This window comes from Talaromyces proteolyticus (assembly GCF_021365285.1).
Source record: "Talaromyces proteolyticus strain PMI_201 chromosome Unknown BGW36scaffold_1, whole genome shotgun sequence".
Taxonomy (NCBI): domain Eukaryota; kingdom Fungi; phylum Ascomycota; class Eurotiomycetes; order Eurotiales; family Trichocomaceae; genus Talaromyces; species Talaromyces proteolyticus.
Window position 1 is genome coordinate 722,998 of NW_025764277.1, and position 19,119 is coordinate 742,116.

The 19,119-nt window shown below is 47.2% G+C and overlaps 12 protein-coding genes across 12 annotated transcripts; 5 read left to right on the top strand and 7 right to left on the bottom strand.

Moving 5' to 3' along the window:
• Positions 1-216: 216 nt before the first annotated feature.
• Positions 217-613, top strand: BGW36DRAFT_286079 (uncharacterized protein; the record flags this gene model as incomplete). Its single annotated transcript, XM_046210382.1, has 2 exons — positions 217-314; positions 385-613. 2 exons carry the CDS (start codon positions 217-219, stop codon positions 611-613), a joined length of 327 nt encoding a protein of 108 aa, XP_046077541.1.
• Positions 614-1,131: 518 nt separating this feature from the next.
• Positions 1,132-1,820, bottom strand: BGW36DRAFT_392663 (ubiquitin-like autophagy protein Apg12-domain-containing protein; the record flags this gene model as incomplete). The annotated part of the gene is made up of 3 exons (XM_046217722.1): positions 1,132-1,197; positions 1,245-1,444; positions 1,559-1,820. The coding sequence occupies 3 exons, from the start codon at positions 1,818-1,820 to the stop codon at positions 1,132-1,134; spliced, it is 528 nt and encodes a 175-aa protein (XP_046077542.1).
• Positions 1,821-2,302: 482 nt separating this feature from the next.
• On the top strand, positions 2,303-2,665 carry BGW36DRAFT_421507 (uncharacterized protein; the record flags this gene model as incomplete). Its single annotated transcript, XM_046219578.1, has 1 exon — positions 2,303-2,665. The coding sequence occupies one exon, from the start codon at positions 2,303-2,305 to the stop codon at positions 2,663-2,665; it is 363 nt and encodes a 120-aa protein (XP_046077543.1).
• A 25-nt stretch (positions 2,666-2,690) lies between these two features.
• BGW36DRAFT_284869 (ubiquitin-conjugating enzyme E2 8) lies at positions 2,691-3,664 on the top strand (the record flags this gene model as incomplete). The annotated part of the gene is made up of 7 exons (XM_046210270.1): positions 2,691-2,723; positions 2,790-2,797; positions 2,850-2,897; positions 3,032-3,069; positions 3,124-3,238; positions 3,289-3,470; positions 3,528-3,664. The coding sequence occupies 7 exons, from the start codon at positions 2,691-2,693 to the stop codon at positions 3,662-3,664; spliced, it is 561 nt and encodes a 186-aa protein (XP_046077544.1).
• Positions 3,665-4,071: 407 nt separating this feature from the next.
• On the bottom strand, positions 4,072-5,311 carry BGW36DRAFT_331936 (late endosomal/lysosomal adaptor and MAPK and MTOR activator-domain-containing protein). Its single transcript, XM_046212843.1, has 3 exons — positions 5,028-5,311; positions 4,820-4,968; positions 4,072-4,766 (listed from the first exon to the last, which is right to left on the bottom strand). The coding sequence occupies exons 1-3, from the start codon at positions 5,076-5,078 to the stop codon at positions 4,466-4,468; spliced, it is 501 nt and encodes a 166-aa protein (XP_046077545.1). The 5' UTR covers positions 5,079-5,311; the 3' UTR covers positions 4,072-4,465.
• Positions 5,312-5,669: 358 nt separating this feature from the next.
• On the top strand, positions 5,670-6,638 carry BGW36DRAFT_392665 (uncharacterized protein; the record flags this gene model as incomplete). The annotated part of the gene is made up of 2 exons (XM_046217723.1): positions 5,670-5,695; positions 5,762-6,638. 2 exons carry the CDS (start codon positions 5,670-5,672, stop codon positions 6,636-6,638), a joined length of 903 nt encoding a protein of 300 aa, XP_046077546.1.
• Positions 6,639-6,855: 217 nt separating this feature from the next.
• On the bottom strand, positions 6,856-7,810 carry BGW36DRAFT_285730 (3-methyl-2-oxobutanoate hydroxymethyltransferase PanB; the record flags this gene model as incomplete). The annotated part of the gene is made up of 2 exons (XM_046210348.1): positions 6,856-7,482; positions 7,541-7,810. The coding sequence occupies 2 exons, from the start codon at positions 7,808-7,810 to the stop codon at positions 6,856-6,858; spliced, it is 897 nt and encodes a 298-aa protein (XP_046077547.1).
• A 607-nt stretch (positions 7,811-8,417) lies between these two features.
• Positions 8,418-9,495, bottom strand: BGW36DRAFT_392667 (NmrA-like family-domain-containing protein; the record flags this gene model as incomplete). Its single annotated transcript, XM_046217724.1, has 3 exons — positions 8,418-8,868; positions 8,944-9,358; positions 9,468-9,495. The coding sequence occupies 3 exons, from the start codon at positions 9,493-9,495 to the stop codon at positions 8,418-8,420; spliced, it is 894 nt and encodes a 297-aa protein (XP_046077548.1).
• A 1,093-nt stretch (positions 9,496-10,588) lies between these two features.
• BGW36DRAFT_366443 (uncharacterized protein) lies at positions 10,589-11,706 on the bottom strand. The gene is made up of 3 exons (XM_046214749.1): positions 11,521-11,706; positions 11,250-11,446; positions 10,589-11,196 (listed from the first exon to the last, which is right to left on the bottom strand). The coding sequence occupies exons 2-3, from the start codon at positions 11,284-11,286 to the stop codon at positions 10,985-10,987; spliced, it is 249 nt and encodes an 82-aa protein (XP_046077549.1). The 5' UTR covers positions 11,287-11,446; positions 11,521-11,706; the 3' UTR covers positions 10,589-10,984.
• An 859-nt stretch (positions 11,707-12,565) lies between these two features.
• BGW36DRAFT_4169 (putative G1/S regulator NimO) lies at positions 12,566-14,990 on the bottom strand. The gene is made up of 3 exons (XM_046219361.1): positions 14,214-14,990; positions 12,837-14,153; positions 12,566-12,784 (listed from the first exon to the last, which is right to left on the bottom strand). The coding sequence occupies exons 1-3, from the start codon at positions 14,724-14,726 to the stop codon at positions 12,683-12,685; spliced, it is 1,932 nt and encodes a 643-aa protein (XP_046077550.1). The 5' UTR covers positions 14,727-14,990; the 3' UTR covers positions 12,566-12,682.
• A 145-nt stretch (positions 14,991-15,135) lies between these two features.
• BGW36DRAFT_366456 (putative metallopeptidase family M24) lies at positions 15,136-17,608 on the bottom strand. The gene is made up of 11 exons (XM_046214750.1): positions 17,287-17,608; positions 17,063-17,227; positions 16,974-17,006; positions 16,793-16,920; positions 16,345-16,734; positions 16,251-16,294; positions 16,157-16,190; positions 15,887-16,108; positions 15,710-15,828; positions 15,536-15,662; positions 15,136-15,485 (listed from the first exon to the last, which is right to left on the bottom strand). The coding sequence occupies exons 1-11, from the start codon at positions 17,504-17,506 to the stop codon at positions 15,456-15,458; spliced, it is 1,512 nt and encodes a 503-aa protein (XP_046077551.1). The 5' UTR covers positions 17,507-17,608; the 3' UTR covers positions 15,136-15,455.
• BGW36DRAFT_366468 (uncharacterized protein) lies at positions 17,525-19,115 on the top strand. Its single transcript, XM_046214751.1, has 3 exons — positions 17,525-17,558; positions 17,622-18,088; positions 18,144-19,115. Exons 2-3 carry the CDS (start codon positions 18,025-18,027, stop codon positions 18,875-18,877), a joined length of 798 nt encoding a protein of 265 aa, XP_046077552.1. The 5' UTR covers positions 17,525-17,558; positions 17,622-18,024; the 3' UTR covers positions 18,878-19,115.
• The last annotated feature ends 4 nt before the right edge of the window (positions 19,116-19,119 follow it).

Sequence of the window (19,119 nt, forward strand, 5' to 3'; positions counted from 1 at the left end):
CCATACAGTACATAATAATAATAGTAATGCGTGTACTTGCCGCCCCTCGAGCCGATGTGTAAATAGCCTGGTCGCCCTCTGCCGTCGTCCCAAACATTCAACATTTGAACTTGAATTTGAACCAACTGAAGTCACCAGTCACACGACTTGCTTCACCAGAACATATTGACAATTCTCGATTGATATCTATCGATTAAATTAATCATATAAATCAGCATGGACCAATTCGCCTCTCCAAGCGGACCCAACCCCCTTGGGAGCCGGCCTGGCCCGACGCCAAAGCACGTGCTCAAGCTGGGTCGACTCACGAAAATGTAAGTGCTGCTTTTGTTTTATCGTTTGCGAGAATGCAAATATTAATATCATTTGATTTTCGCGCGACAGAGGCGTTCCGGTGATCGCCGTCGTGGGCCTTGGCTATGGTGTTTCCACCTTCCTGGAGGCCCAGCGTCGTGTGCAACAACAGACATTGCAAGAGGAAGAGCGTTTACGGAAAAATGCCCAGCTGCTGGATGCTTATGGCGACAAGAGCAGTCTAGAAGATATGCAGAGGGCGTTGGAACACTATCATAAGGTGCGTCGGCCTCGATCAACACGAAAGCCGCCATACTGATTGTATTTTGTTAGAACTGATTCGACATTCCTTCCCAACTTTTCATTTTTCTATTCATGCATGTTTCTGGCGTTGAGTGTCTCGGATCATTTATCGGCATATGCATTTTCATAAGCATCTTCACGGCGAACACGGTTAAAAATATTCTTTGCGGTGTTGCATGATTAGGATGGAACCGTTACCGGGCTGGCCAACTTGCGTTTCCGCCAATGCAATCAATCATTATTTCTTTTGTAATAGCAGGGAGGAATAAATGTTCTTCAACTGGAAACCCGCCAGACAATCGTTTGGTACACCCGAGTACTAGACTCCACTCTCTGGTCCTAAAATATCGCTAAACAATCGGCTGCGATGGGTTGCGAATCATAATTGAGCATATCGCTTAATATAGTCCATCAAGCAATAACAGTATATGGCGTGAGATCACGCTTGGAGGTATAGGATGTTTTTGAGATGGGAGAGAAACAAGGCGTCGATGGATGGGTGAATAAAGATGGCTCAGAGTGACTGATCAGGAGTCACCCAAAGAATGGGGTCATGGAATATTGAACCCAGAGCTGATCGTCCGTTTCATTCTTGAAACACTGAAGTGGATTAACGAAAGCACTCATCTCGTCGACACTCGACTTACCCTCCACAATCCTCCAATCCCTTCATCAAGAGATGGAGCAAACACATTGTTGATGTAACAAAAAACAGAGTCGGTCTCCTGACAGTCAAGCTTTTTGCGCAGGAAATTGACTACGGTTTCAAATTTTTGCGATGCAGAGATTTTGAACACTGCTTTGCGTAGAATTGGTGCTGAAGGAAGAGGTTGAAATCGGACCGTGACTATGCAGCAAGCAATGAGTAGTGACCACGAAGAATATAATAAAAATTAAACAAATAACATTCTCCTGTCAAGGCCATGTCATATATTGGATATTAAATGAATGAAGAACCTACCCTTCCCTATATCTACGGCTTCAGCATCCGCCAGGGCTCGGTAGGCGTCTTGTGGAAGTGCAGTCAAGACCACCGACGCTGCCATAGTCATAGGCAGATCTACGCCGTGATCTTCGTCTGGAATAGGCGCGGCATTATTTCCTGCAGCTGCATCTCCGCTTGACACACGAGCACCACCGGCTTTTGGGCGCTGTGCTTGTGGTGTGGCTGCTGGCTGCGGGGAATTGCGATGCGAGCCATCAGACGACGAAGTCTGTTCCATTTGATATTCTGTCTGTTAGAATCGTGTCGTATATGGAAGTCCGTGATAGATTGCTTTCAAAAATCTCTGGTTTCACTATAGCTCGGACGTGTTTGCTGGTCATCGAAAGTTCCCCATTATTGTAGAGTTGTTGGAGAAACGTTGGACAGGCAAGCACCGGCGGGTTTGTTAGCTTCGGCAGACTGAGCAACGACCGAATTTCATTATCTGTACTTGACGGTAACATCTACAAAGAACGTTCCTAGAGACAATAATACAATAATAATTACGATTAATGAAAACAGTAAGTGTATCGGGAAAACTTCGGATACTGGCTGGACCCAGGAAAAATATCTGTATCTCCAGATAGCGGCACTGCTGCTACAAGCGTGGATAGATGGATAAAGGCCGGAATTCACCCGACGCGGTGCTACGCCACATAGAGTTGACTAATACCTATGCAAGCTGAAATGCCCTTGTATAAGAGATTTTTTAGGCAAAGAATGAGACTGGCCTGTCGGAGTGGAGCACATGACCACTTTCCGATAGCTTTCCTATCGCTGTATGTCATGACGATCATTCTCGCTCCCGCATTCACATCTCCTCCTCACCACCGCCAGCCAGAACAGTTCCGCCCTCTGTACCACATTCAGTCCCCTGTCGCCTTTTGCCTTGACAGTCCGTCGGCCTTGGAATTCGAAGAGCACTCTGGTCCCTTTGATTGCCTCACTTCTGATCCCAACCCCTACGCAAACCTCTTATCCGGCTACCCCGCTCGCCACTATCGGAAACTTTGGCGTGATCAGAACGAATTCGCTGCTGGGTACCCTGTTGAACAACTCAACCACTTCCTGTTGCCTCCCTGAAAGAATTTCCAACAATTCGCCCAAGATGAGTAGTCCAAAGCGCAGAATCGAGACGGATGTAAGTTACAGAATGCATGATCAAGTAGCGAAAGGGAGTCGGAGTACTGACGTCAGTCTGCTACAGGTCATGAAGTATGCAGCCTTTAGAAACGAGCTGGTCAGTCGGTTTCTAATCTTTTTATAGGATGTTGATGAGTGATTATGAAGTGACGCTGGTCAATGACAACAGTGAGTTCGAGCTCAACCCAGTATATCTCCAGCTGCACCAAGTACTGACATGGGTCTGGATAGTGTACGTTTATCCGTGATCGAGATTTTTTACATACCGTCCATATTCGCTGTTCATACTCACGATTTCAACTCCAGGCAAGAATTCTACGTTCGCTTCAAGGGACCTGAAGAAAGTATGCACGCCGCTACTAGAAGAAGGTCATTGGGTACATGCTAATCAATCACAGCCCCATTTGCAGGTGGCCACTGGAAGATCCACGTCGAACTACCCGATCAATATCCCTACAAAAGCCCGAGCATCGGCTTCGTCAACCGCATTTTCCACCCGAACATCGATGAGCTGTAAGATAGAACAGTTTGGACACACTGTAACATACACTAATAGTTGGAAGCTCTGGATCTGTCTGCCTAGATGTCATCAATCAGACCTGGTCACCAATGTACGACATGATCAATATCTTCGAAGTCTTTCTACCACAATTACTTCGTTATCCCAACCCAGCCGACCCTCTTAACGGCGAAGCGGCGGCGATGCTCATGCGAGACCCGAAGAACTACGAAAACAAAGTGCGAGGTCAGTCCTTAATCCTCTAATTCCCTCCCATCACGCCCCTCACAACCTGTCTCATAGATTACGTTGCCAAATACGCCAGCAAGGAAGCAGCCGACGATGGCGGCGAAGAGACCGAATCCGACGACGAGTTAAGTTCTGTAGGCAGCTACGAGTCCGGAGGCGAAGAGCCAGCGGGCACAATGGATGACGTCTGATTCTCTTCCTTTTTCTTTTACAAAATCTGCATATAACCACCGCGTGCATACCATCTTCCTGTCACGACTAAATAAGCCTCTTCTGATGGAGAATCATTTGAATTAGCGGGCGCTACCTCGGAGAGTGGGAGTTTTTTTTTTTTAAGAACTTATTTTAGTATCTATTATATCCATTCTCTACTCTGTGACGGAATACAGATTCCTGCACGGTTGACTTGCAGGTGGGACTGGTTTCCCAGGAATCTTTTCATTAAGTTGAAATCGTTCTGTCTCTCTTTCTGAATTGTGTTTGTTTAATCCTGCAATGAAATGCATTTTAAACTGGCACATTTGACGGATATATGGATCTATATCGTCGAGCTATCTAACTATCCAATCTCCTGTCTAGCAACACATGTACATAACTGTTTCTTTCAGTTGAATTCATCTGTTTCATTTGCAATTAATTATAAACGTCGGGTCGTAAAATGACACAACAGCACTAGCCTATATACTTGAACAAGAATTAAAAGGGACCCTCGCTGTACACCGTAGACAAACCGCATATGTAAGAAAATCAAAGGAAAGGCAAGCCACCTAAACGCATCCGCGAAAAATACAGGGAAGAGAAAGACGAGAGAAAGTCGGGTATATCAAGACGCCAGCCAGGTAATAAACAGAGCCACCACTTTGCAGATCTATGGGGTCAAAGCGATCACTATTTCGGATGTGTAAATAGAAAACCATCATCGAGTTCATCACACTCAATTTCTTGTTCTTTTCAATCATAATCATATCGCCGATGTAGTGGCGGTGGTAAGGTTATGAAACGTTCAGAACTCCAAAAATATCCGTGTTAGATTGTGTGGTGTTTTTTCCTTTGCGACGCGGCGAGACCACCACTTCACCCCAGTTTTTGGGTATTGGTGCGAGATTGTGTGGAGGGCTTTTCTTTATTGTGCCACTGGGTGTCGCTGTCGCTGTCACTGTCGGGGTTCCATCTGCTGTGGCTGTGGCTGTCTCATTACTAGGGACGCGCGACGATGTGGCAGATCCGTTGTTGCTGCGCAGGGTTGCTTGGGGTTGGAGATGGGGGTGGGAGGACCAGATATCAACTACTGAGCTGTGACAAACAATATTAGATTTGTCCTCTTTCATGTGAGCGAACGTACGTACTCTGATGCGCGCTGGCAAATCGCCTCTAATGCTTCTCGTTCTCGTTTTAGATCTTCAGGATCTGATTGTTGATGATTTGGGTGGTTCACAGAGCCATATCCATAGCTGCCTGGAAAAATCTCATCTTCAATGAGTCGGGCATGTTCAGGCTGTCGCAAGATTGTTAACTACTACCTAAATAATAAGAATAGGAAGAATAGAACCATACCTCATTCTCCTCACGACTTCCCAGGCCCAGACACGACTGACAGGCACCCATCTATGCAAGCAAGTTTCTTGCTTTTCTTCAATAATGCGACACAGCCACGGAAAACAAAGGTCAAAGGAATGGTAAGCCGGTGGACTCTCTTCAGCGAGGCGATTTAAAAACTCATTGCAATGAGAAAGCAGAACAAGGAAAAGGAGCGTATGGACAGAGTATCCTATAGGTAGCGCACTGGGTCCTGTTGGGGCGAGTATGGCATGACGACAGTAGTCAATGCTCGAAGTTTGGGCAGGTGACGGGAGAAACGGAAGTGGCTGGACGACGCATGAGTGGCCCGTGCAGCCTTCTCAATACAACAGAGTATATATATGCATACACATACACATACATAGTTTTAGTATACTTTTTTGCATACATCTGGGTTGTACATACAAGGATTTCCTTTCTGATTACTAGAATTTACATATACTTATTTCATAGCTAATCAATGCTGATATTATGTGTATAATGCAGGCTGTAGATGCTGAGGTGGGTCAGTCTAGAACGGGTAAAGCGCATCATTCTTCTGATCTCCCCACACCAACGATTCAACGCAGAAAAGTTCCTCTGTGTACAGCAGACGCGACCTTGCAGTCAATGGTCACTATGTTTGATCTGCCAGAAGCCAAGCGGTATGAGACCAAGAATCTGGTCATGCACCAGCTACCGGTGTGGAATCACTGACATTCGTTCAACAGAGTCCGGCGTGATGAAATCCTCTCAGCTCATTCCTCTCCTGCGACTTCACCGAACATCCTTGCTGCAGACAATGACGACGCATACTCGAGATTGGGGAAACTGCTTGCCTTTGATACATTCACAATAGACAATGGTAATGAAAACACAGGCGCAGGCCAGACTCTAGATGGCGGGTTGGAAAATGCCGAGTTGTCGAAAGAGACAAACGAAGATGATCAGGAACAGGAATTTGAATTCCGACTATTCAGCGCACCGAAAAAGCAAGATCCCTCGACAGTAAAAACAAATCAAGATCATGATGGTAGTGAAGATATTATCAAACCGCAAAAACTAAGGATCCGGCTACGCTCGCCAACACCAGGCGACATTCAATCAGAAGGCCGTTTCGTTGTGCCCTTTCGCGGATGGCATTATTACGTTACGAAACCGGAGTTGATGCATTTACCACATGATGAAGAACAAGCAAGTGCAGAATCAAGAAAGCGGAGTGAATTCGAGGACGTTGCTGTTACAGGTACCCAGTTACGTGAATGGGCACGGTCAACGAAATTACCAGGCTGCCATTTACCCTGGCGGGTCCTCCGAATCAAGGCATTTGATCATAGAGTACCCAAACCTACGAGCACGATAACTCCAGTGTTATCGTCATCCGGCTCATCTGGTGAAAAAAAGAAGAAATCAAAACCGGGAAAGAAGCGGCGCATCATTTTGCGTACTCGCGCTGCTGCGACTACCTCCGCGAGCACTATGACAGATGCAGAGAAGCGGAATAAAAAGAACCGAGAAAAGAAAGTTAGGAAACGCCAGAGAGAGAGGGAAAGAAAAGCGGCGTTGGCTACGTCAGGGAGCACTGAAGGGAATAATGCTGAGGAATAACCCACTCAGCAACCGCCCGTGCTATTTTTTATGAGATCCTTGTTCTACTTTACTGAAGGGAAACTTGGAAGACAGCGAGTATGTGGGTGGATTAATCATGCAATGATACGTACATTGCGATTATGTGGGCTATCCTATCTGCAAATTCAAATACTGAAATGCATTAATTAAAAATATGCTCGTGAAGTCGTTAGACGAGTCCTGCCCTCAAATAAACTCAGTGGGATTTGCCTTCCTGGGCATCAACGATTTTCTGGAATTCAGCAACTAGCTCCTCAGAAATGGCATATGTGTGTTCCTTTGCTGGGTATTCCCGCGTCTTCACTTCTGCACGATACTGTTCAATGCCCTTCTTGCTCTCGGCCCATACATCGGCGTATTTCTTGACGAATTTAGGCAGATGACGGCCCGGCTCAAAATTGCCAGTCATGTCGACCTGCACAAGCACCTGGCCGGAGCAGCCGTTGCCAGCACCGATACCGATGGTAGGAATATGCAGCTTCTGTGTGATAATGGCGGCAATCTCGGCAGGAATGGCCTCAAGGACCACCATGAATGCACCGGCTTCCTGGACGGAATATGCATCTTCCAGTAGCTTCAAAGCTCCAGCCACAGTCTTTCCCTGTGCGCGGAAACCTCCGAGCGCATTCTGACGCTGCGGGGTGAGACCGATGTGTGCGACGACGGGAATCCCTGCGGTGGTGATAGCTTGGATGGCCGGGGCATAGTCTACTCCCCCTTCAAGCTTGACTCCTTGGACAAAGCCCTCCTTGACAAGGCGGATTGCAGACTGGACTGCTTGTTGAGGGGATACCTCGTAGGATCCCATGGGGAGGTCGCCAACCTAGAAAAAGACGATTAGTGGGGTTCTCCTCTCCCGATCACTTAGGAGCGTGTCATACCACAAAGGCAGATTTGGCGGCGCGGGATACACTTCTACAATGCAATATCATGTCGTCCAACGTCACTGCATTCGTATCATTCATGCCCAGCGCAACCATTGCCAGGCTATCGCCAACCAGGACCATGTCCATGCAGGCGGAATCGGCGACGTATGCGGACGGGAAATCGTGGGCAGTGAGCATGGCAATGGGCTCGCCCTTCTTGTACATGTTTCGTAACGATGTAATAGTAACCGGTTTCCGAGACTCAGGGCGCGGCGAGGTATCCATGGGAGCGTGGGAGCTGTACCGAACCTGTTCAGACGGAGCGGATATTCTAGCCGCCGTTGAAGAATGACAGGGTGGTCGAAGGACTTGTAAGACGGGCAGGGTATCGGAGGAGCGGGCGATAGCCTTCAGGGGGGCATTGAGACCCCGAGCAGCGCGAAACGAGCTCATGGTGTCCTTGTCAGAGGTCAAGGTGTACAAAGGGCGATAGGGTTATGATGTCACGAGGATGCTATGCAGAGGGGCTGATGGACGATGGTTGTTCGTTGAGTAGCAAAGAGCGATGTGAAACAAGAGCGACCGCAGCGGCCAAACCATTGTGGCCAGCGAGGGGCTTTTTAAGGCAGGTTGGCACCTCTGCCCTCAGGACTGTGCTGTTATATGCCGCGTAGGATGTAGCATTTGGCAGCCGTTTATTTTGGAGTGGCGGAGATTTTGCAGCCTCAAAGGGGACTAGCGCTAGCGGGGGTGGAGGCGCATTCTTCCGATCCGGCTACGTGCAGAGCCGAGGCTGATTATTACTACTTTCGCTCTGTTGTCTGCGCATTCTTGAAGGATTTCGTCTTATTTCCTGCAGGTACCGCAGATAACTGTGTCACCATGCATCTATCTACAGCAGCGCCGTCAGTGTTTGCTTCAGGTCTCCGGTCGCCAGCTCCAGCAGCCCATTCGACACGTTTCCAGCCTCGTCAAAGTTGTTGCCGGTGCGCGGATCCACGATTGCGCGTGTGATGAGCTTGCCCACACCGCTGAAATCCCCCTTGGACAGTTTCTCCTTCGCATCCTGGAACTGCGCATCGAGATCCTCCTCCGTCACCGTGAACTTGCTTCCGACTAGCTCCTCCAAGGCAGCTAGCAGCTCCGACTGTGAAACCGTCACTGTGCGGATGCGCAGGATCTGGTTGGCCGTCTTAGCCGCAATTCCAGGTGATAATGCCTGTGCAACAGCTGTGCCCACGTCGGCCAGGTTGGTTGCCGACCAAGCGACATCTTTGTATTTTGGGTAAATCAAAGCGGTTTTCTCCTTGGCATTGACTGAGATGAAACCGACTTTGAGACCCCTTAAGACACAATCAGCACTCACGCGTCCTTTCTTTCAAAAAAGGTTCTTTCAGATTGAGAAAATGCAGACTTACCAGTCAAAAAAGAGCCCATTATAAACAGCAGTCCACTGGATCTGATCCTGCTTACTTTCAAGGTATTTGCGGACCTCGACCTTCTCGCCCCAGGCCGGAAAGTAGTCCAAGGCTAGTGGGTTGCTGGTGTCAGACCCAAACTCAGACGGAATGAAGCGCTGAACCCCAGCAGTAATAGCTGCATCAATGATCTTTTTCTGCTCGAGCAGAGCGGTGCCGGCAATGGTAGAAACGACCGCATCTTGCCCCTTGAGCACGGAGACGAGCGAGTCATAAGTATAGTCGGTTTTCAATTGCTGGACTCCCGCTGGGGGCTTGTACTGGGAAGACTCTCGTGAAAGGACCGAGACGGTGTATCCATGTGGGGACGTGACAAGACCGTTCACGATTGAAGGACTTGTTCTGTCAGTCATGCCTTTGATGCTGGTGTAGGATATTCAACAAACCTGAGGTTTCCGCCACCCTGGAAATAACTCAATTAGCAAAAGTACGATATAAAAGCTGTTATGAAGCTCGACTTACACCAACGACAACGACATTCTTGATAGCCATCTTATAAGCAAGTTATCCGATAAAAGAAAAGTGATAAAATGAAGAGATTGGTTTGTTTGGCTGTTGTGTAGAATTAGGAATAATGATCTGAAATGTTGATTGATATGAAATAGAGGCATCAGAACACATCGCGCCACTTATATACACCCCGAGCACACCATCGATGGCGAGACAATGCAACTGCGTGGTCATGCATGCATGATACAGCATACTAACATTGCCCACCCGGCCCCACACCCCACATAAGCAATTATGATTAATTCTTTCGTGATATAGTAATTCAGTAGTAGTATACTGCGGAATATCCTATTTCTAGAAACAGCTATGCCAAACTCAAGTACATTCCTTAACAATCGCAGCGTCGAGCGCCCGAGAAGCGGTTTGCTGTGGCATGTCTGTCTTCAAAGCAAATGCTTGCCGTTCACTCTACAGCCTCGGGCGCCGAAGGTCCGTTAAGGAGCTGTTAGCAGCCTATATCGAGTCAATACTCACCTAGCAGTACTAGGTGAGTACCAATATACTCTCGAGGAATCACTTTCACCAAGATGTTTATTACAAATATTTGTTTATAAGCTTAAGCAAAGCTATAGAATTGAATGTTTGCATCGCGGAATTATTTCCAGTGCCTTCAGCACTAACGGCAGTTAATTGATAATATTACCAGAGCTTGGATGACAAAGACTAAGTTTGCCGGGTGGGATAGATTTAAAGCGGATTTATTGCGCTGCAACACATAACCCTAAGCCATGCTTCTGCCACCCAACATCCAAATAATAAAACACTGGATAAATCATCTCATCATAAATATGGCATTGCAAAATAGCTTAGGTGAGCATTATTTCAAAGCTTAGGTTAATTCTCCATTTTTTTTGGGACAAAGCAGCTGCGAAACAGCATTAGATGATCAACTGCCTTGGATTAATATGACAAGCCAATGTCATAAATTCCTTCTTGCAGATCCATTATCTGGGGCAAACCTCCTTAGTAGGAAGAATGGCTGTGTGCTTCCAAGTGAACCCAACGTTGAAGGGACAAGCTGGATTAGTGATAGCACTCTACAAACTGAATCAGATAGGGGCACAGCATGTAATTTTCCAGTATGCGTGATAGCCGCTAGAAGAATAACCCATGGGAACTAGTTAGTTTTGGCCCAATGTATCGGTAACTATATGGGGGCATCCATGTATGATCATGCCCTTGGAGGCTCGACATGCTCCAACAGACGCCGTGCTTGACGAAATGGAGATGTATTCTGCCTATACGCAGCCCATTCTGCCCATACCAACAAAACCAATTTTAAGATTTTGCTACTAGTATACGTGACAGGTTCGAAATTCGTCACCGCTCAACTACTCATCTTTTCTTTATTGCCCTTCTCCCCCGAAGCTCCATCACGACGTAGCAGCTAGAAAAAACAACCATCGCAGCCATGCTAACAACCCCCCAAACAATATTCACCTTATCCCGGATACTAGCATTATCCCACGTATCAAATTCCTGGCGTATCTGATACAGACGAAATATACTGTTGGCCTGGGCGGCAAAACAAAACACATACAGGACCCTGATCCAAGTGGTAATGTCTACGACTGTTTTGAGCATATAGCAAGTGTAGAAGCAAGCGTGACTTACCACGTTGAGATTGGTCTCGCAAAGCGTTGCGAGCAGGCTGGGATGCTTGTGCAATATTGTCTGGTTTATCTGTTTATTATGCTTTAGCAATGGTCTTGCGGAGAGTGAGGCTGGAATCCTACCGGAAGTTTTGATTTCGTCCGGTCGGTGAGTTACCATCGCGGATTTCAAGTTTATTTATGAATCGTATTTTCTGGAATGGTGTGACATGTAGAGTTGAATTACGACTGTAGATGGGAAAGTAGAAAGTGGTAACATGGTGTGGATTGTGAAACAGGAGATAGATCCTTGGTGGTGGGCAGTGCACATTGGGAATCGTCTATTCGATGACGGATTACATGCACGATTGTCAGATCACATAACCTATCTAATACTGAAGTATATGAGGAATACCTTGCTAGTGTAAAAATCCATTATTGACATCTATTCGTCACATGTAAACGATTATAAATAATCGACCTTACTGCAGAATAGTACGCATAGTGATTATCCACCTGAATTATTAACTAGGCCCAAAGTGTTTACACGTAGGGGCCGGTTATAGAATTCTTGGATGCCTGTTGCAAAAATGAATACATGCACAATTGGGTAAAAAATCATCTCAAAAAATATCAAAAAACTGATGACCTTATGTATATTATAACAAAGTTTAGTTAAGGATAACGTGATACCAACAACCCCAACTAGCCACGGTTGAGAAACAACGTGATGTTTCACCTTAAATGGTATGCAAAATAATACAATACCAAAAAGAAGACGCATCATGGTCAAGATTAATGTTCTAACAATTTAGAACTGAAACTTAGTCTTGCAAAGTGTCAGCCTAATAATCCTACTAGATGAGCGTATGACCCGCAGCTATTCGAAATTACTGTAGAGTACGAGCTGAAGCTTTGAAAAAGAATATAACAATACACCGACACCATCTTTAACGTACAGCAGCTATATTTCGCTACATGTATAATAATGCCTTCGCATCCTCCCCTCATCAGTAAAAACAATGAATGATTGTCCTTGATGGACATGCACATGGCTCTTGTGCAATGGTATATAAAGCTATGCACCCCTGTAAAGCCCCTTTGCTATGTATGACAAAAGCCCACATGCATTTTGCCTTTTTTATTTGTAGCTATGTGATAATTGAGGTATTTGAAAGCCGTTTCAAATACTTCTATATGAGTCGTGGCGAGATAAAATCGTAGTCTCGACCACGTATGGTTTGTACTGTCCCTCCAGCAGTAAATCAGTGCAATGATTGATTTGGTGACATGTAAACAGCCTAACGAGAAATCGTCAGGCTGAGAACCATCAACTCCGCCCATGTCAAAGACAACAAGAAAACGCCTCGACGCCTCGAATACTGTATATAATGAATACACAGCGTAATGCAATAGGAAAGAATGATATGATTGGTAAGTGCCAAGCGGGAGATGTGGCTGTAAAATTCAAAACGAAGCTAACGAGTGCAGCGCATCGAATAGAAACCCAAACGATGAAAACGCAACATGAATTCAACCCTGCTAGGGTTCTGTAGCTGATCGTGACTGTTCTTGTATTAATGTTTTATTGGACGTTCAAGCTTGGCAAGCAGTGCATCAAGCTCACTCCAGTTCGACAAGGTAGTCGCAAATTTTCGGTGTTTTCTCGTCATTACGTGCTATCAAATATATTAGCCAAGGTTTAGCGTCACGACCAAAAGACAGCCATACCTCATCAAAGTCCTCGAATTTATCCCGGCAGTTCTCGCAGTAACCTGGCTTTGGATCACGAATCTTTTCTCTGACCTTTTTCTGTTCAAGGCCAACGCAATCGCGAACCCGAGACTTAGTACCACCGTTGTCTTCTGACTGTGTCGTATCTTCTTCATGGACATGACTGATCTTCTCCGCTGGTCTTTTAGACCGAGAAGGCATGATAGGCATGGGCTTCAGATTCACCAGCATGTCGAGTGGTCGCTGCGATGAAATATTCGTGCTGTTGATTATATTTCCGTTGCTCTTTTCCAAAACCTTGCGTTTCAGTTCATGTACTTCCTTGCTCAGACCTGCCTTGGCTCCAGGGGCAGCTGCAGTAGAGGACATCATCTGCGACCGGATCGCTGATGTGATATTAGAAGGCTGGACTCCAGAAGCAGCTGGCTCCCGACCCAGATGGAATGAGCCCGTGCGGGTCAAAGTCGGCGCGATAAAGCCTTCTGAGCTCTTGCGAGGAGATCCCGGAGCAGCAAATATTTTTGGCGGTTCGTCTTGTTCGGTCTGCTCTCGGGTTGATACAACCACGTCTTCCTTGACTGGGACGATGTTCGCGTTCTCTTGTTGATGAGAGTTGTCCTGCTCGTGTGTTTCTTGTTGCTGGGTTTTTTTATCCGACTTATCGACTTTTATAGCAGATTGAAGAGCCGCTCTTTTTCTTTCTTCTCTCATGCGAGCGATTTCTTTTCTGGATGGAGCCTCTTCAATAAACGGGCATTTTCCGAGGGGAGCACTGCGGAATTGAGGCCAAGATCCATCTTGCCTTTTCGCAACCTTTTGATATTCTCTGACCATGACCGGTCGAGTCTTTTCATCCATGTCATGTATATAGATGTAGGGGCCTTTGAATAACACCAGATCTTTCAAGAGGTGTGACGGATCGCGATCAGAGGGGCCGTGCAAACGTTCATTTCGAAGAACTTGAGAGAGTTCTGTATCCCCGCGAGCCTTGGTGGTGGAAAATCCGGCTCGGCCGGTCTGATAAGGTAGAGGAGGGTCTGTCTCATGGATCGCCGCTAACATACGCTGCAGTTTCTCGATAGCCCAGATCTTCATACCCATCTGTCGTGCCCGATACAACACATCGGTGTTGTTTCCTTGGTCCCTTCGGTGATCATTTTTTTCTAACAACGATGGATTTACGGTTTGAAGCGGACCATCCACAGGGGGCTCCTCAAGCGTAGGACTCTCAGTTGGACTAGGAGCATCGGGTTCAGGTATTGGTCGCGACGTAACAACATGGGTAACAGTCCGAGAAAAGAATCTTTCTTCGCGCTATTGGCTCTTCCATTAGCACAAACAGAGGACTAAACGAAGCAGAATATTTATACTTACGGCACCCAATGCAGCCACTTCCCTGAGACTTCTGCTCCTCACATCCGCAGGGATACTATCAAAGTAAAACACAAAGCCCGGAAACGCCTTACGGTAATGTCTTTGCCATTGCTTGATATTATCCAACGACTCGGCAGTGACCTTTTCATATTTTCTCAGCTGAGGTTGCCGATCTTTATCTCTTGCTGCAATGAGCTTTTTCTCGAAAGCAGTTGCCTGTGCGTTATTAGTCCGTCGTGAGAACACCTTCGATTCAGCATTCTGGGAGATGATCGTTCGTGTTTTGACGGGAGAGTGTGTAGCCATATCTTCCCGGTCGACCATCTGCTTCTTGGAAGGGGGCTGTCCATATAAATTCAGGTCGACATGAGACCCCGTGCGAGCTCTTTTTACAGCAGCGTTCCCGCCGTGGTGAGGCGAGTTGGCGGCATTGGGAACGTTAGCGAGGGGCGGTCGGCGGGTAGACATGGCGAAGGATGTCTGAGGAGAAGGGGGTACAAATACAGCGGCCATGTGGTATGGATAGGTACAAATGGCAGAGGTAGTAGTAGTAGTAGATAATCGACAGTACCTAGCGAGGGAGGGGCCCAGTTACTGGTGTTGGAGCACGCGACGCACCACACGCCGCGACGATGACAAGCACGCTTAAAGAGTCATAATGTGGAATAGATGGTTGCAGACGACACGAGAGGTACTGATAAAGACTACAGGAGGCCTGAGTAGTCTGAGGGAGAGTCTCAATGGGGGTGGTAGCTGGTTGTTTATAGAGGAGAGAGTAGTGAGGGAAGAGAGAGAGAGAGCGAGAGCGGGAAGCAAGCTTGTTGTTTGGTGGATCCGCGAGTTGTTTTGGAGCAAGCTAGCCCGGACAACCAACAATAGCGCGACTTGCCGGGCCTACCTCGACTTGCATGCAACCCGCGCTGCACATTCTTGGGCGCGTCCATTGCTTGCTTGCAATTTGCAATTTCAATTTCAATTTGAAGGCTGGCTGATTTTACAATATCCTGGTGTAAGCTGGCAGGTTTTTTGTTTCTGCCGGTAATAGCTGGACCGCGTGTTCTGCCAGCCGGTGGGGAGACCCGTTGCTATGCTCGATACATTCGCTACATTGAATAATAAAAGGTAATGTCATATGCATATGCAAATGCCATTGAAATGTAAGGGAGATGTCTATTGTACACAGATGTTCCAAATATGCCAGTTACTATACATTGGGTATATCGTTGCAATGTCCTCCACTGCCTACGAGCGAAGCGCCTCAATATCGTCGATCTGAACCTCGATTAGTGCACGTCCTATGCTGACCATGTAGATAGATATACCTCTTTTACAGCCTCCGTTGTGAGGGTAATTGGGTTTTCATCACCCACGCAGACACTGTCTTCGATGCGTATGCCAATCCCCCGGAATTGTTCGGGCCACCGCTCATCGTCAGGAACGTAGATACCACTATTAAGTATGAGCAAGTGACTTTAGCAAGTTCAAAGGGGACATACGGCTCTATAGTTATACACTGGCCGGCTTTGAGATTCACAGTTCTTGGATAGCCAGCGGAATCGTGCACGTCAAGCCCGATGTAATGGCCGAGGTGGTGGGGGAACAAGGTCCTCATCGCCTGCAACTCGACCAGTCAACTAATGTACATACGTATTGACGGTTAGATACCAACTCACGTTACCGGAAACGTCGAAATTAAGTTGTTTCAATTGGTCCTTGAGTCCCTGCTCTGCAATTCCATGCAGACGATCAAGAGATAAGCCAGCACTCTCTCTGCACAGAGATACGCAACTACGATGAACGTTCAAGACCGCTGTATACAAATCGCGCTGAGGTTCCGTAAATTTGCCATTGACCGGCCACGTTCTCGTGATGTCAGAAATGTAGCCGCCGTATTCCTAGAAGGAGTCAGCGCTCTGCAACACAGAATCACTCACAGTACTTACACCACCAGCATCCACTAACACCATTTGTCCGTCCCTAAGATCATCATCAGTATGTTATTGAAGCTGTTTGGTAATAATAATGACATGTAATCACCGTAAAACGTCATCGTTCCTTGTGTAATGGATGCTAAGGGCATTCTATTTCCGTCAGCAATGGCACTTCCCTATAGCTATTTTCCAGCACATACCCGTCCTCCCCCAACAACAGGTACAAAGGCGCTCCCATCACAGCCGTTGACTTTGAACTGGTATTGTAAGAATGCTGACAGGTCCTTTTCGGTACTGAAATGCTGACGCATAGACTCTGTAAATGCTCTCCCGGAGGCTTGACCAGATTGGCGAAGATTGACGACCTCACTCTCGCTTTTGAATACCCGTAATTCGTTCAATATTGGGCGAAGCGGTTTGACAGTCCGCTCTTTGAGCACTTTCTGGATTTCGGATTCTCCGTCGTTGCTCGACAAATACCGAGCTAACGCGGATCCTGATGGTTGGAAGGTTTTTATGTCTGTATAGATTTCGCTCGACTCAGATAAGATCGGGAGAAGGGTATCTTTGATGCTTTCAATATCTCCAGTCTATATCCCTTCATCAGCTTACGGCCGTCAACAAACGATCCTCGCTGTGGTGACTCACTTCGTCCGCATTGAACACATCGATGGCTGCCTGAGTTCCAGAACGAGCACCCTCCCAAAGCTCAATTTTCGGGTCTTTTTCTCGGACGTAAAGGTGGAAAATATGGTTATTCCCTGACCCGTCGTTCGCTATCTACTGTCAGCACACGGAATGTAGACTTCATCAATACGCGAAATCTCACCTATTATAGCCAGTGCATTAGGCTCATTAAACCCTGCCTTCCTGCTTTAGCACGTTATATCTCCATCAACACAAATCCAAGGTGCATACCGGTCAGGTAAAAAAAATTGGAGTCTTGGTGGTATTCGTAAAATATACCTGCGGCGCGGTATTTCACATCAGCCGCAGCCACAACAGCAATTGCATTTTTTGGCAGTCGATTGGCGAGTCTCGAGCGACGGTGGGCATACTCTTGCGCGGTGATACCTGGAGTCACTGGGTGGACAGTCAGTTGTGAGCTCAGGATCCCAAGCTATCCTCAATCGACCACGTACGTTCGCCTGGACCTAACAAATGCGGATGGGTCTCATGAATAGGCTGGCCGAACTGCAGATCAGCCGCCGAAACGGACGTGTAGGCTCTTCTTTGCTGCAGACTCGATCGATATCCAATGCGGCTCGGAGACTTCCAGAGTGAACCACGGGCGATACCACGTCGGACGTGCGTGCCACAATGCCGCGATTGGGCCAGAAGGGCAGTGGTGCATTTCAACATGGCGGACAGGGCATCGAACAGTCAGCCATATGGATGCGGGAGCTCCAAATGCGTTGGTAGTGCGTATTGAACAGTGACTTTGCTATCGCTAATCAAAGCCGGTGATTATTTACAGCCAAGAGGCGATTCGCGGGCGGAGCGGAGGCTGGCCGGCAAGTACATCGAGGCTCGGCGACAGGCGCCAATCAGCTCCACCACGATTACTGATTACTCGGCCCTCATCAACAACCAACGCGGACACAGTGGCTTGCTCTGGTGCAAGGTTCGTCGATTGGGCCAGCATGTGGCCCTTTATCTCGGAACCTGCTCGGAACGTTGCGATGAACTAGCTGCTCGTGAAACTTTGTTGATGAGTAGACTCATCGACCGGACGCTGTAGCCAGCTATAAAGGCTGCTGCGCGGGGCTCAGATGGCTGAATTCAACTCCTCGTCGTTTCTATCTTGACAATTAACACCATTGTAGTTTATTCGGTTACCTCTCAGTTTCCATCACAACCCGTAGCTCTCACAGGTCGTCATGGGCCGAACACTCACTTATCCCAAACGAAGCACAAACACGGTCAAGCGCTATGGCCATCGAGGTATTTCTTCTTCCACCTTAGCATTTAGTCGAGCTGCAATGCCAACTTTTCCCAGCAACTTATGATATCCGAGCAATTCATTCGATCATCAATACCAGCCAGGTCCTTCATGTATCGTTCAGCCCGGGCCCAGACGAGCCGTTCCCAGCAACGATCCCAATGATCGGCCAGATGGGCTCATTTGAGTATCCTTCTGCTGATCTGGGCGAGCCCTTGGATTGTTATATTCATGGTTATGTCAGTGCGCGGATGATGAATATCGCTCGCGATTCTGAGGAAGGGTTGCCCGTCTGCATCTCAGCAGCCAAGGTCGATGGGCTTATCATGTCCCTCACACCTTTCTCCCACAGTTACAACTACCGTTCAGCCATTCTCCATGGCTACGCAAAGCTAGTCACAGATGATGAGGAAAAGTCCTGGGCTATGAAACTCATCACAGACTCTGTGGTTCCACAGCGTTGGGACAACAGTCGAACCCCTCCAGACAAGGGCGAGCTAGCCTCCACTTCGATCTTGAAGGTTAAGATTGTTACAGGAAGCGGCAAAATTCGGGATGGAGCGGTGTCTGATGAAAAGAAGGACTACCAGAACGAAGAGGTAACAAATCGCGTCTGGACAGGCGTGATTCCTGTTCATGAGGTTTTTGGAGAACCCATCCCGTCTCCTGCAAACAAGGTTAAGGAGCTCCCAGGCTATATCAGGTCATATATAGATACCTCAAACCAACAGAATGAGCAGTACGCTGTTTCCGCTACCAACATCGAACTACCGAAAGAGGAGCAGCATTGACGAAGAGTGCGCGGGGCTTGTATGATCCAATAACATTTACAACAGTAGTTATTTATGAATATTGCCCAGTTTTATCTATACTTTTCTTATCTATGCCAATTCGTGCCGTTCACGCTTAACAACATTGAAATCAATTTATATACTTCATGTGCGGGGTGCGGGGAAATTTAACAAACATTTGAGCAACTTGAAGCAAACATTTTACAGATGGTCACATAATCAAAATTGTACAAAGCTGAATT

Excerpts from the sequence above, each read along its gene's own strand:
- BGW36DRAFT_331936 (XM_046212843.1), bottom strand. The coding sequence starts at position 5,078 with ATGGGTGCCTGTCAGTCGTGTCTGGGCCTGGGAAGTCGTGAGGAGAAT. Across the intron at positions 4,969-5,027 it reads GAAGTCGTGAGGAGAATGAG|CCTGAACATGCCCGACTCAT; the intron begins GTATGGTTCTAT and ends ATCTTGCGACAG. Across the intron at positions 4,767-4,819 it reads ATTTGCCAGCGCGCATCAGA|CTCAGTAGTTGATATCTGGT; the intron begins GTACGTACGTTC and ends TGTTTGTCACAG.
- BGW36DRAFT_366443 (XM_046214749.1), bottom strand. The coding sequence starts at position 11,286 with ATGGTAACTCACCGACCGGACGAAATCAAAACTTCCG. Across the intron at positions 11,197-11,249 it reads GGACGAAATCAAAACTTCCG|ATAAACCAGACAATATTGCA; the intron begins GTAGGATTCCAG and ends CATAATAAACAG.
- BGW36DRAFT_4169 (XM_046219361.1), bottom strand. The coding sequence starts at position 14,726 with ATGGCCGCTGTATTTGTACCCCCTTCTCCTCAGACATCCTTCGCCATG. Across the intron at positions 14,154-14,213 it reads AAGTGGCTGCATTGGGTGCC|CGCGAAGAAAGATTCTTTTC; the intron begins GTAAGTATAAAT and ends AAGAGCCAATAG. Across the intron at positions 12,785-12,836 it reads AATTCGAGGACTTTGATGAG|CACGTAATGACGAGAAAACA; the intron begins GTATGGCTGTCT and ends TATATTTGATAG.
- BGW36DRAFT_366456 (XM_046214750.1), bottom strand. The coding sequence starts at position 17,506 with ATGTTGAAATGCACCACTGCCCTTCTGGCCCAATCGCGGCATTGTGGC. Across the intron at positions 16,921-16,973 it reads TAATGCACTGGCTATAATAG|CGAACGACGGGTCAGGGAAT; the intron begins GTGAGATTTCGC and ends GACAGTAGATAG. Across the intron at positions 16,295-16,344 it reads CTGTTGTTGGGGGAGGACGG|AATGCCCTTAGCATCCATTA; the intron begins GTATGTGCTGGA and ends TGACGGAAATAG.
- BGW36DRAFT_366468 (XM_046214751.1), top strand. The coding sequence starts at position 18,025 with ATGGGCCGAACACTCACTTATCCCAAACGAAGCACAAACACGGTCAAG. Across the intron at positions 18,089-18,143 it reads CAAGCGCTATGGCCATCGAG|CAACTTATGATATCCGAGCA; the intron begins GTATTTCTTCTT and ends AACTTTTCCCAG.